Source organism: Oryctolagus cuniculus, chromosome X (genome assembly GCF_964237555.1).
Source record: "Oryctolagus cuniculus chromosome X, mOryCun1.1, whole genome shotgun sequence".
Classification (NCBI taxonomy): Eukaryota; Metazoa; Chordata; class Mammalia; order Lagomorpha; family Leporidae; genus Oryctolagus; species Oryctolagus cuniculus.
The window spans coordinates 85,327,269-85,342,983 of record NC_091453.1 but is presented as its reverse complement, the minus strand read 5'-3'; the positions used below and the strand labels follow the sequence as shown (position 1 = coordinate 85,342,983).

The 15,715-nt window shown below is 42.0% G+C and overlaps 1 protein-coding gene across 4 annotated transcripts in view; it reads left to right on the top strand.

Moving 5' to 3' along the window:
- LOC100358819 (NACHT, LRR and PYD domains-containing protein 12) overlaps positions 1 to 15,715 on the top strand; it is a 74,434-nt gene that overhangs the window by 27,811 nt on the left and 30,908 nt on the right. For all 4 annotated transcript variants that reach the window (XM_017349976.3, XM_070067446.1, XM_070067445.1 and 1 more), the window contains exon 2: positions 14,006 to 14,093. In XM_017349976.3, coding sequence (XP_017205465.2) covers positions 14,024 to 14,093 — 70 coding nt within the window. In that variant the 5' untranslated portion in view covers positions 14,006 to 14,023. The remainder of the gene's footprint in view (positions 1 to 14,005; positions 14,094 to 15,715) is intronic.

Genomic DNA, 15,715 nt, shown 5'->3' with positions numbered 1-15,715 from the left:
TCCACTTCTGATCCAGCTCTCTGCTATGGCCTGGGAAAGCAGTGGAAGATGGCCCAAGTCCTTGGGTCCCTTCACTCATGTGGTAGACCCAGAAGAAGCTCCTGGCTTTGGATTGGCCCAGCTCTGGCCATTGGGGACATTTGGGAGTGAACTGGGGGATGGAAGACCTCTCTCTCTGCATCTGCCTGTCTGTAACTTTGACTTTCAAGTCAATAAATAAATATTTTAAAGCATGATACATACCATTTGCTACTTTAAAACTTTTAAATGTACAGTGATCATATTTGCATGTCCACATATAGAGATCTACCTCATTCTTAAGGCTTTATTTATTGCACTATTGCAGATCATTTAAATGGTCTCTAATTGTATATTGTACAGTGTGTCATTTTCTAAAATTTTCTGTAATTCTGTAAATTTTATTTTTTAAAAAATTACATGAGATATATGCATATTATAAAATTATAAAAATAATTATAATGAGAAGAAATGCTTTTATAATAAATGCTTTTGTAAATTTTAAATTACATGAGGAAATACAGGAATAATTTTTATAAAATTGTAAAAATATAGAATTATATAGTAATGACACTAAATTCTTCTATAGTAAATGCTTTTATCAATGCCCCTGCCAAGCGTCATTCTAAATGCTTTAGGTAGATGAGACAATCCATGAGATACAGATGAGAGTCCTCAGGCACAAAGAGATCAGATAACTTGCATGAGGTCATGGTCATACCACTAGTAATTGTTGAAACTGTGTCTTTATTATCTCATTATCTTCTTGTACCCTACTCCAGTCCAGTGTCCTACCCCTTATTTTAACACCTGTTCTTTAGTCCACGCCATTTTGTACCTCTCTCTGGTCATAAACACATGCAGAATATTTAGTTTGGTTTATTGGTTCTTTTTATATGATAGGTTAATATTGCTTTATCTTATAACTAACCTTTTCTACTTAACAGTGTGTCTTTGACTTTTTCCATGTTTTCATTTTTTACTTACTAATATGTTTTCATGATAAAAGATCAAAACCATACACAGGTAGAGTAAATCTTGAGACTTGTCTTTCCTGCTTCCTCTGTTTACCATCCCATCACAATAATGAATAAATAAAAATAAAAAGCACAACCCCAAACCCAAAACAATCAGTTGCCAGCAATTTGGAAAATATCCTTATGGTCCACTTTCCATGCATTTTTTAAAAGATTTATTTATTTATTTGAAAGGCAGAGTTACATAGAGAAGGAGAGGCAGAGAGAGTGAGTCTTCCATCCACTGGTTTGCTCCCCAATTAACCACAATAGCCGGAGCCACACTGATCCAAAGCCAGGAGCCAGGATCTTCTTCTGGGTCTTCCCACGTGGGTGCAGGGGCCCAAGGACTTGGGCCATCTTCTACTGCTTTTCCCAGGCCATAGCAGAGAGCTGGATCAGAAGTGGAGCATCTGGGACTCAAACTGGTGCCCATATGGGATGTCAGCACTGCAGGTGGCAGCCTCACCTGCCACGCCACAGCCCCAGCCCCTCCATGCATTTTATATAACTAAGTAAGAACTTGGACATTTATATAATTTTGTACATAACTGGAATCATCCACCTTGTTATCTTTCCTTTTAATTTCTTATATTTGACTTAATTACACATGTGATACATGAATACATTTTTCTTTCATTGCAGGGAAAGCTAAAAACCTACACTCCATTGATCATCGTTGGTTTCCTCCCCATCTTCCCCATCCCTGCTCACTGTTTTACTTAACTTCTCTCATGCTTTTTCGTAAATGCTTGCAAACATTTCACAGATACTACATGCATACATGTGTGGAGAATATATATTATTCAGTGTTTTTAAAAAATAAAAATTTTATAATGTACTTCTGTGTATCATTCTGCTACTTGGTACTTTCATGCAACAGTATTTCTGAGAGCTTTTCGTATTAGTGTATATATACACTTTCTTTTTTTTTACATATAGTACATATATCTGTATTCTATATTATGAAGTATTAATATGTCTGTATTAGTAATATAAATCTACTCTTCCACTTTTGTATAGTATTTATGGAATAGGTAGTTTATGATTTGAGTAGCCATTTCCCCATTTACATGCTTAAAAATTCTTGCTAACATAAAACCTGCTGCAGTGATATATTTTATATCTGGTATTGAAATACTTTCCTTTTTCTTCAAATTTTTAATATTCTTGCATATTGTTATATGGATTTTTAAATTGGATTATAATATTTGTATAGAATCTTATTATCATTTTTGTTGGGATTACACTGAGTTTACAGACAGAATAATTGGCATCTGTATATTAATGAGTCTGCCTCTATATGAATAAACATGGCGTGAATTTCGATTGAACCAAATTTCTGGTTTTTTAAGATTTATTTATTTATTACAGAGACAGAGACAGAGAGACAGATATCTTCCATCCGTTAGTTAACTCCCCAAATTCTGCAACTGCCAGGGTTGGGCCAGGTTGAAGCCAGGAGCTTCTTGGGGTCCCCCACGTGGGTGGTAGGGGCTGAGACACTTGAGCCATCTTTTGCTGCTTTTCCCAGTTCATTAACAGGGAGCTGGATTGGAAGTGGAGCAACTGGGAAAGGAACTGGCACCCATATGGGATGCCAGCATCACAGGTAGCTCTACCCACTATACCCAAACACTGGCCCCCTGCACCAAATTTCTAAGTTCTTTTCATAATTTTCTTCATAAATATCTTAAAAATATCTTGTTTGTCTTGTTTCTAGATACTTTTTATGTTTTTTGCTCTTAATAGAATTTTTCTTTCATTGTATGATTGTTATGACTACATGATACTTGATTTTTGTATATAATCTGTGTCAAGTTTTGCTAAATTCTCTTTTCATTCTAATAGTTTGTTTACTCATTCTATTTGCTTTTCCAAGTAGTAAAATAGATTATGTGTGCATATTGATAGTTTTTGTCTCTGCTTCAACCTGTGTGGAAGACAGTTTTCTTGTCTTAATGCATTAGTTAGGACTTCCAGTAAAAGATTAAATAATAGCACTGCTGTCAGACATCCTTATCCCTCTCTTTAAGGGGGAATGTTTCTAAAATTTCATCATTAAGTGTTCTGCTTACTGCTGGTTGTTATCAATTACTTTTTTTTTTTGACAGGCAGAGTGGACAGTGAGAGAGAGAGAGACAGAGAGAAAGGTCTTCCTTTGCCGTTGGTTCACCCTCCAATGGCCGCCGCGGCTGGCGCGCTGCGGCCGGCGCACCGCGCTGATCCGATGGCAGGAGCCAGGAGCCAGGTGCTTTTCCTGGTCTCCCATGGGGTGCAGGGCCCAAGCACCTGGGCCATCCTCCACTGTACTCCCGGGCCACAGCAGAGAGCTGGCCTGGAAGAGGGGCAACCGGGACAGAATCCGGCGCCCCGACCGGGACTAGAACCCGGTGTGCCGGCGCCGCTAGGCGGAGGATTAGCCTAGTGAGCCGCGGCGCCGGCCATCAATTACTTTTATTAAGTGAAATAACTTTAATTCCTATCTGTTTGAAGCTTTTAAAACACAAGTGTAGGTATGAAATTTTATCAGTAACTTTTCCAACTCTAACTTGGGCATGTAGTTTTTTTCCCCTTCACATTGTTAGCGTATTGAATGATTGGAAACTTTGTGTAAAAACTTTCTATTATGAAAATTTCCAAACATATACAATAGTGGAGGTCACAAAAGCATCCCCCCTCCCATATCCATAAATCAGCACCATAGTTGTCAACATTTTGCCATAGTGGTTTTAGATATCCCCATTCCTTGTTTTGTTCTGGAGTATTTTGAGGTAAGTTTTTTTAAAAAAATATTTTTATTTTGTTAGAAAGGCAGAGTTACAAAGAGCAGAGATAGAGGGAGATCTTCTGTCTGCTGGTTTCCTCCTCAAATGGCCTCAACAGCCATGGCTGGGCCATGCTGAAGCCAGAAGCCAGGAGCTTCTTCTGGGTCTCCCACGATGGTGCAGGGGTCCAAGGACTTGGGCCATCTTCCACTGCTTTCCCAGGCCATAGCAGAGAGCTGGATTGGAAGTGGAGCAGCCAGGACTCGAACTGGTGGCACCAGCCCCTAGAATCCTTCAAGAACTGTACATTGGGGCTGACTCTGTAGCGTGGTGGTTGCCACCTCCAGCGCCAGCATCCAGTATGGCATTGGTTTGAGACCTGGCTGCTCTGCTTCTGGTCCAGCTTCCTGCTGGGAGGGCTGGGTTGGATGGCCCAGGTGCTTGGGCCCCTGCACCCACATGGAAGATCCAGGGGAGGCTCCTGGTTCCTTGCTTTGGCCTGGCCCAACTGATTGTTGCAGCCATTTGGGGAGTGAACTAGTGGGTGGAAGATATTTCTCTCTCCCTCTCCCCTCTCCCCTCTCCTTTTTCTCTCTCTTCTCTCCCCTCTCCAGTTCTGCCTCTCAAATAAATAAATAATCTTTAAAAAAGAAGATCTGTACAGTATCTACTAGGGCTATATGGTAAGCCTAAAATACAGCTCCTTTAGGAAATACAGGATAAATACTTAATTCCTTCCCTTTAATTGTCAGTTTTCCAAGTAAGGAGTTAGTGCCTTGTGCCATCCACATTGACAGATATTTAAATATTAAACCTTCCCTGCATTTTTAGGATTAACCTATTGGGGGCATCAAATATGTTTTTTAATCTGCAGGATTTGAGTGACTAATATTTTATATAGCATTTCTGTATTTGAGTGTGAAATTTCCTATAGCATTTATCTTCCATCTGAGGCTAAATCACCTCTATAGGAGGCATTTGGAAATAAATGGCAGTGTTACTTTTGATTTTGACAGTTTATCAAGTGTATGTGGAGGGAGTCCAACTAGCATTTAGTAGGTGGGGAATATGGATGCTAAGTGAAGAATTGTCTCAAAATGCCACTAGCACCCCTGTGAAAAATGTTGGCCTGTTGCTTTCTTGTACATGTCCAATTTTGTCATTATAGTTACACATCTTTGTATTTAAGTTCATAAGTGAGATGAATCTATTATTTTTTGAAAAGATTTTATTTATTTGAAAGGCAGAGTGACAGAGAGAGAAGGAGAAACAAAGAGAGATCTTCCACCTGCTGGTTCACTCCCCAAATGGCCCCAGCTTTGGGCCAGGCCAAAGCCAGGAGCCTGGAATGCCATCCAGGTCTTCCAAGTGCTTGGCAGGTGCCCAAACACTCAGGCCGTCTGCTGCTGCTCTCTGTGCATTAGCAGCCAGCTGGATAGAAAGCAGAGCAGCTGGGACTCGAACTGGCACCCAGATGGGATGCTGGCATTACAGGCAGCAGCTTAACCCACTGAGCCACAATGCCAGCACTAACTATTCTACTTTCTATGAATTTTGACTATTCTAAATAATTTGTGCAAGTAGATTCACACAACATTTGTCTCTTTATGCTTGGCTTATCCCACTTGGCATAATGTCTTATGTCTTTCCATGTGTCAACATTTCCTCCCATTTTAGAGCTGAATAATATTCCATTGTGTGTGTGTATATATATATCATATTTTGTTTATCTACTTATCCACTGATGGACATCTGGGTTGTTTCTATGTACTGTTTTCTTTTATAATGGCATTTTTGTTGATTTTATTTAATCTGTATATATATATATGGGCTCTATTTACATACCATAAAATTCATTATTTTAAAGTATACATTTGATTAATATTTGGTATAGTCACAGTGCTTTTTATCCATCAGCACTATCTCATTAAAAAATATTTCCAAACAGAAACTACATACCTGTTAGCAGTCACTACCAGGTCCCCCTTTTCTCCTGCCTCTGGTAATCACTAATCTACCTTCTGTCTATGCATTTGCCTATTGATGTTTTATATGGATGGAGTCACACAGTATGTGGCCTTTCGTTTCTGACTTTTTTTTTTAATTTTTATTTTTGACAGGCAGAGTGGACAGTGAGAGAGAGAGACAGAGAGAGAAAGGTCTTCCTTTGCCGTTGGTTCACCCTCCAATGGCCGCCGCTGCAGCCGGCGCACCGCGCTGATCTGATGGCAGGAGCCAGGAGCCAGGTGCTTTTCCTGGTCTCCCATGGGGTGCAGGGCCCAAGCACCTGGGCCATCCTCCACTGCACTCCCTGGCCACAGCAGAGAGCTGGCCTGGAAGAGGGGCAACCGGGACAGAATCCGGCGCCCCAACCGGGACTAGAACCCGGTGTGCCGGCGCCGCAAGGTGGAGGATTAGCCTATTGAGCCACGGCGCCGGCTGTTTCTGACTTTTTTCATTTAGTATAATGTCTTCAAGGATCATCTGTGCATAGCAGGGTATTCCTACTTCATTCCTTTTAATTTATTTATTTTTATTTATTTATTTTTTTGACAGGCAGAGTGGACAGTGAGAGAGAGAGACAGAGAGAAAGGTCTTCCTTTGCCGTTGGTTCACCCTCCAATGGCCGCCACGGCCAGCGCGCTGTGGCTGGCGCATCGCGCTGATCCGAAGGCAGGAGCCAGGTGCTTCTCCTGGTCTCCCATGGGGTACAGGGCCCAAGGACTTCGGCCATCCTCCACTGCACTCCCGGGCCACAGCAGAGAGCTGGCCTGGAAGAGGGGCAACTGGGACAGAATCCGGCGCCCCGACTGGGACTAGAACTCAGTGTGCCGGCGCCGCAAGGCGGAGGATTAGCCTAGTGAGCCACGGCGCCAACCCTTCATTCCTTTTTGAGCTGAATAGTATTTCTGTGTATCACATCTCATTTATCAGTTATCAGCTGATGGATATTTGGGTTGTTTCAACTTTTTGCTATTGTGTATGGTGCTGATATGAACATTCTTAAAAGCATTCTTAAACAATATTTTAAGATCTTTTGAATATACACCTAGGTATGGAATTGCTGGTTTATATGGTAATTCTATGTTTAACTTATTGAGGGACTACTAAACTGTTTTCTGCACTTATATTCCTGCAAGTGTTCCCCTTTCTCTACATCTTTGCTATTTTCATAACTATCCTAGTGGATGTGAAGTGGATTATCATTTAGTCATAAAAAGGAACAAAGTACCAATGCATGCTACAACATGGATGAATCTTATAAATATTATAGCAAGTGAAAAATAGATACAAAAGGCCACATACTGGATGATTCCACTGACACAAATATTCTGAATAGACAAATCTGTAAAGACACAATTGTGGTTTCCAGGAGCTAGGAAGAGAGGTGGATGGGGAGTATTTGCTTAATTGGTATAGTATTTATTTTGGGGGTGATGAAAATGTTCTTGAATTAATGGTGATGATTGCAAAACTTTGTGTAAATACTGCAAACATTGAATTGCACAAAAAAGTGAATTTCATGATGTGTGAATTATGCCTCAGTTTTTAAAAATACAGTCTCACTTTAAGTCTGGAGGTGAGAATTGATCTTTAAATTGTTATTGCAAAAACCATAGATAACCAGACTGAAAATGAGTAAATAATCTGAATAGATATTTTTCCCAAAGAAGAAATGCAAATGGCAAATAGGTTTATAAAGGGTGTTCAACATTACTAATCACCAGGGAAATGCAAATGAAAACCACAATGAGATATCATATCACACCTGCTAGGATGGCTATTATCAAAAAGACAATTGGTAACAAATGTTGGTGAAGGTGTGGTGAAAAGGGAATCCTTGTACTATTGGCATGAATATGGTGATAAAACCATTATGGAAAACAGGATGAAGGTTCCACAAAAAAAGTAGAACTACCATATGATCCGGCAATCCCAATTCTGAAGAGTCATCTGCAATAGCATGCTCATTGCAGCATTATTTACAATAGCCAAGATATGGAAACAATCTGAGTGTCAATGGGTGAATGGATATAGGAACTGTATGCAATGGAATATTATTCAGCCATCAAAGAAGGAAATATTGCCATTTATGACAATATGGATGAGCCCAGAAGACATTATGTTAAGCAAAATATGCCAAACACAGAAAAAGGTAAATACTGTATAATCTCATTTGTATGTGAAATCTTAAAAAACTGAACTTACAGAAGCAAAGAATAGAATGGTGGTTACCAGGGCCTGGTGGATGGAGGAAATGGGGAAATGTTAGTCAAAGGGTACAAACTTTCAGTTATGAGATATATAAGTTCTGGGCATCTTATATACAGCACAGCAGCTATAGGTAATAATACTGTGGTGTATACTTGAAATTTGCTAAGAGTAGATCTTAAATATTCTCACCACAGAAAGTTATAACTATGTAAAGTGATGTATGTGTTAATTAGTTTAACTGTTGTAATGATTTGAAAATGTGCATGCTAGTATACCAAATCATCAGATTGTACACTTTAAATATATACAGTTTTTGCCAGTTATACATCTTAAAACTGGGGGGAAAATTGCAATATTTCCCACAGCTATTTTTGGCAGCACCCATACAATGTGCAGTCACCAGGCAAAGTTGTATAGTCTGTTGACTGAAAAGGCAGACTGCCAAGGATGTGAATGGGGACTGAAATTAGCCCATATTCTGCTCTTCACTTGTGTGCCCTATCTTGGGGCTGCCCCATCCTAGAGGAAAGAGCACTGTTTATGATTTTGTAATTCAACTTCCCATAGGAGTCATCTTAGTCTAATTTTTCTTCTTGGAGAAGGAACCTTTATTACTTTGCTTAGAGATTCTGTAAGCCCTCGTGGGGCTTATCGTGGCTACTGCTTTCTCATCCTGGAATTTGGGTCATCTCACAGTCTTTAACCAGGATTAACCAGTTCTAAAATACCGCCATAAGCCGGTGCCCTGGCTCAATAGGCAAATCCTCCGCCTTGCGGCGCCGGCACACTGGGTTCTAGTCCCGGTCGGGGTGCCAGATTCTGTCCCGGTTGCCCCTCTTCCAGGCCAGCTCTCTGTTGTGGCCAGGGAGTGCAGTGGAGGATGGCTGAAGTCCTTGGGCCCTGTACCCCATGGGAGACCAGGAGAAGCACCTGGCTCCTGCCATCGGATCAGCGCGGTGCACCGGCCGCAGCACTGGCCGCGGCGGCCATTGGAGGGTGAACCAACGGCAAAAGGAAGACCTTTCTCTCTGTCTCTCTCTCTCACTGTCCACTCTGCCTGTCAAAAAAAAAAAATACCGCCATAATTCCCCAAAGGTCTGTTGACTGGGATTTACTCTCTATTTTTTATATAAGAATTTAGTTGCAGTCAACAGAAGTGGATTTTGCATAATTTGAGCAAAAATAACCATATTTGGAAGGATACTGTAGTTGCTAAAATGTAAATTGAAATGCTAAAGACAAGACCTCAAGGGGCTCTGGACCCAAGGAGTTTGAGTCTTTTGAGTAGCTGAACCTGAGAATCTGATTGTTCTGTTAAGAAGAATGAGATCTCTAAACCACCACCAAGGTCAGTAAAAGAATGCTGGACAAACCAAACAGCAGCTACTGAAGGAGGTAAACAGAAGTGTCAGCATCCAAATGGAGCTGTTGAGGAGGCCTTTAGATGGATAAATCTAGATCTCAGAAGAGAGGGCTAATTGGGATAAACAAGAGTCATGGGGCCGACGCCGTGGCGCAGTAGGTTAATCCTCCGCCTGCAGCACCAGCATTCCATATGAGCACCGGTTCTAGCCCCGGCTGCTCCACTTCTGATCCAGCTCTCTGCTGTGGCCTGGGAAAGCAGTAGAAGATGGCCCAAGTCCTTGGGCCCCTGCACCCACGTGGGAGACCCAGAAGAAGCTCAAGACTCCTGGCTTCGGATCGGCGCAGCTGCGGCATTGCAACCAATTGGGGAGTGAACCAGCAGATGGAAGACCTCTCTCTCTCTCTCTCTCTGTGTGTGTGTGTAAGTCTAACTTTCAAATAAATAAATCTTAAAAAAAAGAGTTACAAGGATAATTAAAATAATTGACAAGGTTTTGAATGCATAGGAAGAGAGTGAGAAGCCATGCTCCCCTCCAGGTCCACTACTCAAGGGCAGGAGTGATTTGTAGCTAGAGGATTGTTCCTATTTTTTTTTTTTTTTTGACAGGCAGAGTGGACAGTGAGAGAGACAGAGAGAAAGGTCTTCCTTTTCCATTGGTTCACCCTCCAATGGCCGCCACGGCCGGCGCGCTGTGGCCGGCACACTGCGCTGATCCGATGGCAGGAGCCAGGTGTTTCTCCTGGTCTCCCATGGGGTGCAGGGCCCAAGCATTTGGGCCATCCTCCACTGCACTCTCTGGCCACAGCAGAGAGCTGGCCTGGAAGAGGGGCAACCGGGACAGAATCCGGCACCCCGACCGGGACTAGAACCCAGTGTGCCGGCGCCGCTAGGTGGAGGATTAGCCTATTGAGCCACGGCGCCGGCCAAGTTCCTATTTTTTAAAAAAAGATTTATTTTATTTGTTTGACAGAGTCACAGAGAGAAGTAGAGATAGAGAGAGAGAGACAGAGAGGTCTTTCATCCACTGGTTCACTCCACAAATGGCTGCAATGGCTGGAGCTGAGCTGATCCGAAGCCAGGAGGCAGGAGCTTCTTCCAGGTCTCCCACGCAGGTACAGGGGCCCAAGGACTTGGGCCATCTTCTACTGTCCTCCCAGGCCATAGCAGAGAGCTGGATCAGAAGTGGAGCAGCTGAGACTCGGAACCAGTGCCAATATGGGATGCCGGCACTGCAGGCCAGGACTTTATCCCACTGCCACCACAGCACCAGCCCCGAATTGTTCCTATTTTGGGAGAGGACAATGATATTTCTTATCCTCTTTGAATTTCTAGAGAGTGGGAAAAGAGTGCAGAGAGTGGGAATATAGCACTCTACTGGGAGCATCACATTTCATAAGAATGAAATTGTTATGTAAATATTATAATGAAATGTAACCTCTGTCAGTTTTAATGCCATCTTACTTTTCTCTTACATTTAGCATCTCTGTTGCATTTAGCCCTGTGCTAGGTGTTTTATGGATGTCATGTTATTTAATCTTCACAACAAATTAACAAGATAGGCAATATGCCTCAGAGTCATATTGCTCAGACTGAGTCCAAGTACATTTCTATTCCATACTAAATTATACAGTAATACAAATATTAACAGTAGTTTGCAATTATTGAGCACTCACTGTGTGCTATGTAGTATGCTGAGCAATTTATATCGATTATCTCACTGAATCTTCATACTAACTTTACAAGCAAAGTGATTGTGAACTCTTCTCAACAAAGAAAGAATATGAGGGTTAGAGAGAGTTTATAGTTGTTACACAGTCAGTGAGTAGTAGAGTTATGATTTGTACACATTTGTTAGAGTCTAAAGCCTATGTGCTTTACCAATATACTCTTTTTTTCTATCAAAAATAATCAAATCCTAGAACAGTGATTCCCTTTCCCTGGTTGTATATTAGAATCACTTAGGGAGATTTTTTTTGGTGGTGGTGGTGGTGGTGGTGGTGGTGGTGGTAGTGGTGGTGGGTTTTTTTGTTTTTGTTTTGTTTTGTTTTGGTTGGTTGATTGCTAAGAAGCCTCATCATTAATGATTCTGATACGGGGTAGGCATTTGGTGTGATGGCTTAAGCCACCACCTGGGACAGCTGTGTCCCATATCAGAGTGCCTGTTTCAGGTCCCAGCTACTCTGCTTGCCATCCAGCTTCCTGCTAATGTGCATCCCGGGAGGCAGCAGATGATGGCTCAAGTACTTGGGTCCCTGCCACCCATGGTGGGAGATCTGGGTGGCGTTTTTGGCTCCTGGCTTCAGCTGAATGCTGTTGCGGGGATTTGGAAAAGTGAACAAATGGACAGAAGAGATTCATATTTCTTTCTCTCTCTATATATATATTTATATAAATGTATGTTTATATATGTATCCAAATGAAAGTAAATAAAAATTTTTTAAAATATTCTCACATAATATATACCAGGAACATGGACTATTTATTGGATTTTTAAAGCTTCTATTCATCATTCAGTTTATTCAATAAATCTTTAATGAATGTCTACTCTGTGCCAAACACCTTTTAGGTATTTATGTTCTGGTGAGACACATTAGTTAGCTATTGCCACAGTGATGCATAGCAACAACCACAAAATTTCCATGGCAGCAAAAAGCACTTATTAAGCATTGATTCTCATATATCTGGAGGCCAGCTGAGTAAGATGGGCAACTCTGACTCAGGCTGCGGTGGCTCTGCTGTTCTTCTTGCCAGCACTATGGGTAAATGGGATGAGTGACTCGTGTATTTCGTATCCTCTTTGAATCAGTGGACTAGCTGAAGCTTGTTTCTCTTGTGCCTCCTTTCGTGACAGTAACAGAATCACGAGGGTGGTGTTGTGGATTCCTTTCTGGGAAGAGGAGTGCAGTGGGGGCAAGAAGCCCAGAGTCACCACACAGACCCCGGGAGTCAGGTGAAAGCAGGCCTGAGGCAAGCAGCCTGCAGACTCATTTATTTCAGTTGCTACAACAGCTTATATAGCCAAGGCAGCCAATCCGGTCAAGGGGCAGTCTATGCCCTAACCAATCACACCCTGTTGCCAGGCAGTTTCTGAAGCCATCCAATCACAGCCTATTTCCAGGCAGACTCTGCTGTCATGTGGTTTCTGAAATCATCCAATCACAGCCTGTTGCCAACAGCCATCTTGGCATGGCCTTCTCATTCCACCACACAAGGGGATGCCCAACTATGGGTATACTCCATTAGCCAAAGAAAGTCTTTTGGCTGAGCTCAAACACAAATGATTGGATCATATGGAATTGTAAAGTGTATGGTAAAGACTGGGAACTTATCTAGTCATTCAAATTAGATGGGAAATATAATCATTGCATTATATAAATTAGAAAACATATTAGAAAGTGATAAGTAATATTGCAATGAACAAATATTCTGGAGGATAATATAAATGTGATTTTAATGTGAAGCTAAAACTAAGAACCACTCATTTTACAATGTTAACCCTGGAAGGATACCTGGCCTAATATTCCCTCAGCTGTGTTGACACAGTAAAACAGAACTACAAGTGTTGTGGGGAGGCTGGGTCCAGGTTCTTGTCTCTGATGCAAGGAGGAATTCAAGGATGAAATGTAAGTAAAGGTCAGCAGAGAAACAAGGTTTATTTGCATGCAAAGTTAAAGCACACACCAAAGAAAGCATGCTCAAGAGAGAGTTGTTCTCAATGAAGGTCGAGTCCATTCTTTTACATGATCTAGAGGCGTAAGGGGTGGTGTCTGGAGCAAGGTTCAGTGGAATATTCATAAGGGCTAGAGTGTTTGGGCAGAGCTATTAACACTCATTTCCTTTCCCTTTTTTGGAAATCTTGGAAGTATCATAGCATCAGGTGCATGGGGAGAGAATTATGAGTATCATGATTATTCTAATGAGAGATGCAGCCGGCAGCCATATGGGTTGTTTTTGGCTAGCACCAGTTCTAAGCAGTGTTTTCATCGCAGCTGGGGTTTGCCCCGGCACGGAAGGGGTGATGGGTTTGCGTGGTGCAAGCAGGGCTACAGTGCATAGGCGGGGCTGCAGGGAGGGGTTGGTTACCTCAGTTCCTTCTTGCTGGTTAATTCCCTGCCTGCATCAGAAGGGAGAAGAATCTTACTCAGGGTCCATAGGTGGATAGAATGGAAGTAGGCCCTAGGTTTCTCAGCTCTCTGGACTCTGTTGCACCATAGTATTCCAATCTGTAGTCTTAAAACTCTCCCGTGGAAATATGATGTGGGAGGACCTAGTTATTCCTACTTATCTTGACCCTGAACATTAAAACAATACTCCCTAAATTCTATAGTTTCCTTAGTAACCCAATTCAGAGCCCAGTTTGACATAGCCCATATTTGTGGCCTTCAAAACGTTATGGCTATTCTGTCGTGTTTTAGCTTTTATTCTCTTCCAGTTAGAGACTCTTAGTTGTGGGTTGTCTTCGTGGGATCCTGTCAGTTCCACCACAGCAGTCTCTTTTGTCATTGGAACTTGTCACTTCCCTAACCCTGTAATACCTTGAATGAGGAGACTTTCTTGAATGACTTATTTTGCTGTGAACTTCCGGTAGGCCTTACAGTCATCATTTCTGTTTTGGCTTGCAGTCTTTTTGATTTGCCAGGATGAACAGTCACAAGAGAAGGAAAGACATGGAACCAGCTTGTACCTGGAGTTTATTGTCTGAAAAGAAAGGTGAGTAAGTGAATAAAGTTAAGAGAGGGTGGATTAGTCTGCTTTTTCTTACTTTAACTAAAATACTTGAAAGGAGCTTTTTGAGAAAGAAAAAGTATTTCAGCTTACAGCTTGAGGTTACAGGATTGGGTGTCCCCGTAGTCTGGCGTCTGGTGGAGGCTGGTTATGCTGGGTGCTGAGGTAGGATCACATGGTAGGCCAGGAGGAGAGAGACAACCTAGGCTGAACAGGAATTCGAAGGAACCTCACATGAGAACCCCCTCTGAGGGTACACCCCTAGTGGCCCCAAAACCCACTGGCCCCACCTCCCAGATGTCATCACTAGATCCGTTCTCTGCCAGCAATCCATCAACCATTAAGACATCAGAGTTTAGACACAAGAATGAGTTTGGGGGAGACAAATCGTGCTCAGCCTGTAATGGAGGGTCTATTGTAGAGAAGTAAGCCTATTTATTCTGTTTCTCCTACTTCTCCCCGTAGCCTTTGGGATTCTTCTGAACTTTTAAAACTTTACTAGCTGTGTGTATGCATGTGTATATATCAGTGTGTGGACAATATATTAACCATTAATAATCTCTTAAAGCTGGCTCCACAATTTTTGTGCTTCTGGAAATGTGGAAAAAGAAAGGAGAAAAAGCAATTCTGATTTCTGTTGTTTTCCATAATCCCCAAAACATTTATAATTGTCGAAGACTCTAGGTCTCCCCTTGTGCTGTAACCACAGCTTGTCACAGGAGGTAGCACAGAAAAACAAAGAGTAAAGATTGCTGGAGTCTCCCCCTTGGTGGCTAATTCCTGAACTTGAAGGAATGTGTGATTGTGGGGCATGGAAACCAGTTATCCTTAGCAGAGCACTTACTTGTCTACCGTCTCTGTAATACTCTGATGTCTGCCTCTCCGGACCCTGCTTCCTCCCACCCACCTGTTATTACCCATTTAGTCACACCTTCTTCCCAACTACAGTTCTCACTATTGCTTATATCTAGTTTAGTTCAGTGCAGTTCAGTTTCTGAGAGACAGGGCCCATCCACTGATTCACTCCCCAGATGCTTGCAACAGTTGAAGCTGGACTGGGGCTGGAGCCAGCAGCCTCGAACTCAATTCAGGTCTCCCACATGGGTAGCAGAAACCTAGTTAATTAATCTGGCAGCACTGCCTCCTTAGGTCTGCATTAGCAGGAAGCTGGAGTCAGGAACTGGGAATGCAACCCAGCTATGAAACTCCAGGAATGAAACTCCAACTGTGAAACCAGGAATGAAACTCCAGTGCAGGACATCTTAACAGCTAGGCTAAACCCTGCCCCCTCACTGTTGCTTTTTAAAGTTGTACAAATAGTAAAAAACTACAGGAATGTGGAGTTGTGTGTGTGCGCTTAGGGATTTTTATTTATATATCAATGTGCAAGTGTTTAAATTGAATATATATATATATATATGACAGTAGACCATTACATATAGTTGTCAAGCTAATATCCAGCAGTGCTTTATTCTTTTCCATTAACAAGTTGGCCTCAGCAGGAGCCATAGGCTAATGTTCAATAGAAAGCAAAATACCAGAAAAAAAGTCATTTCAGATAGTGTATGCTTCTTTAAGTCCATGCCTAACATTTTCTTTATTGATTA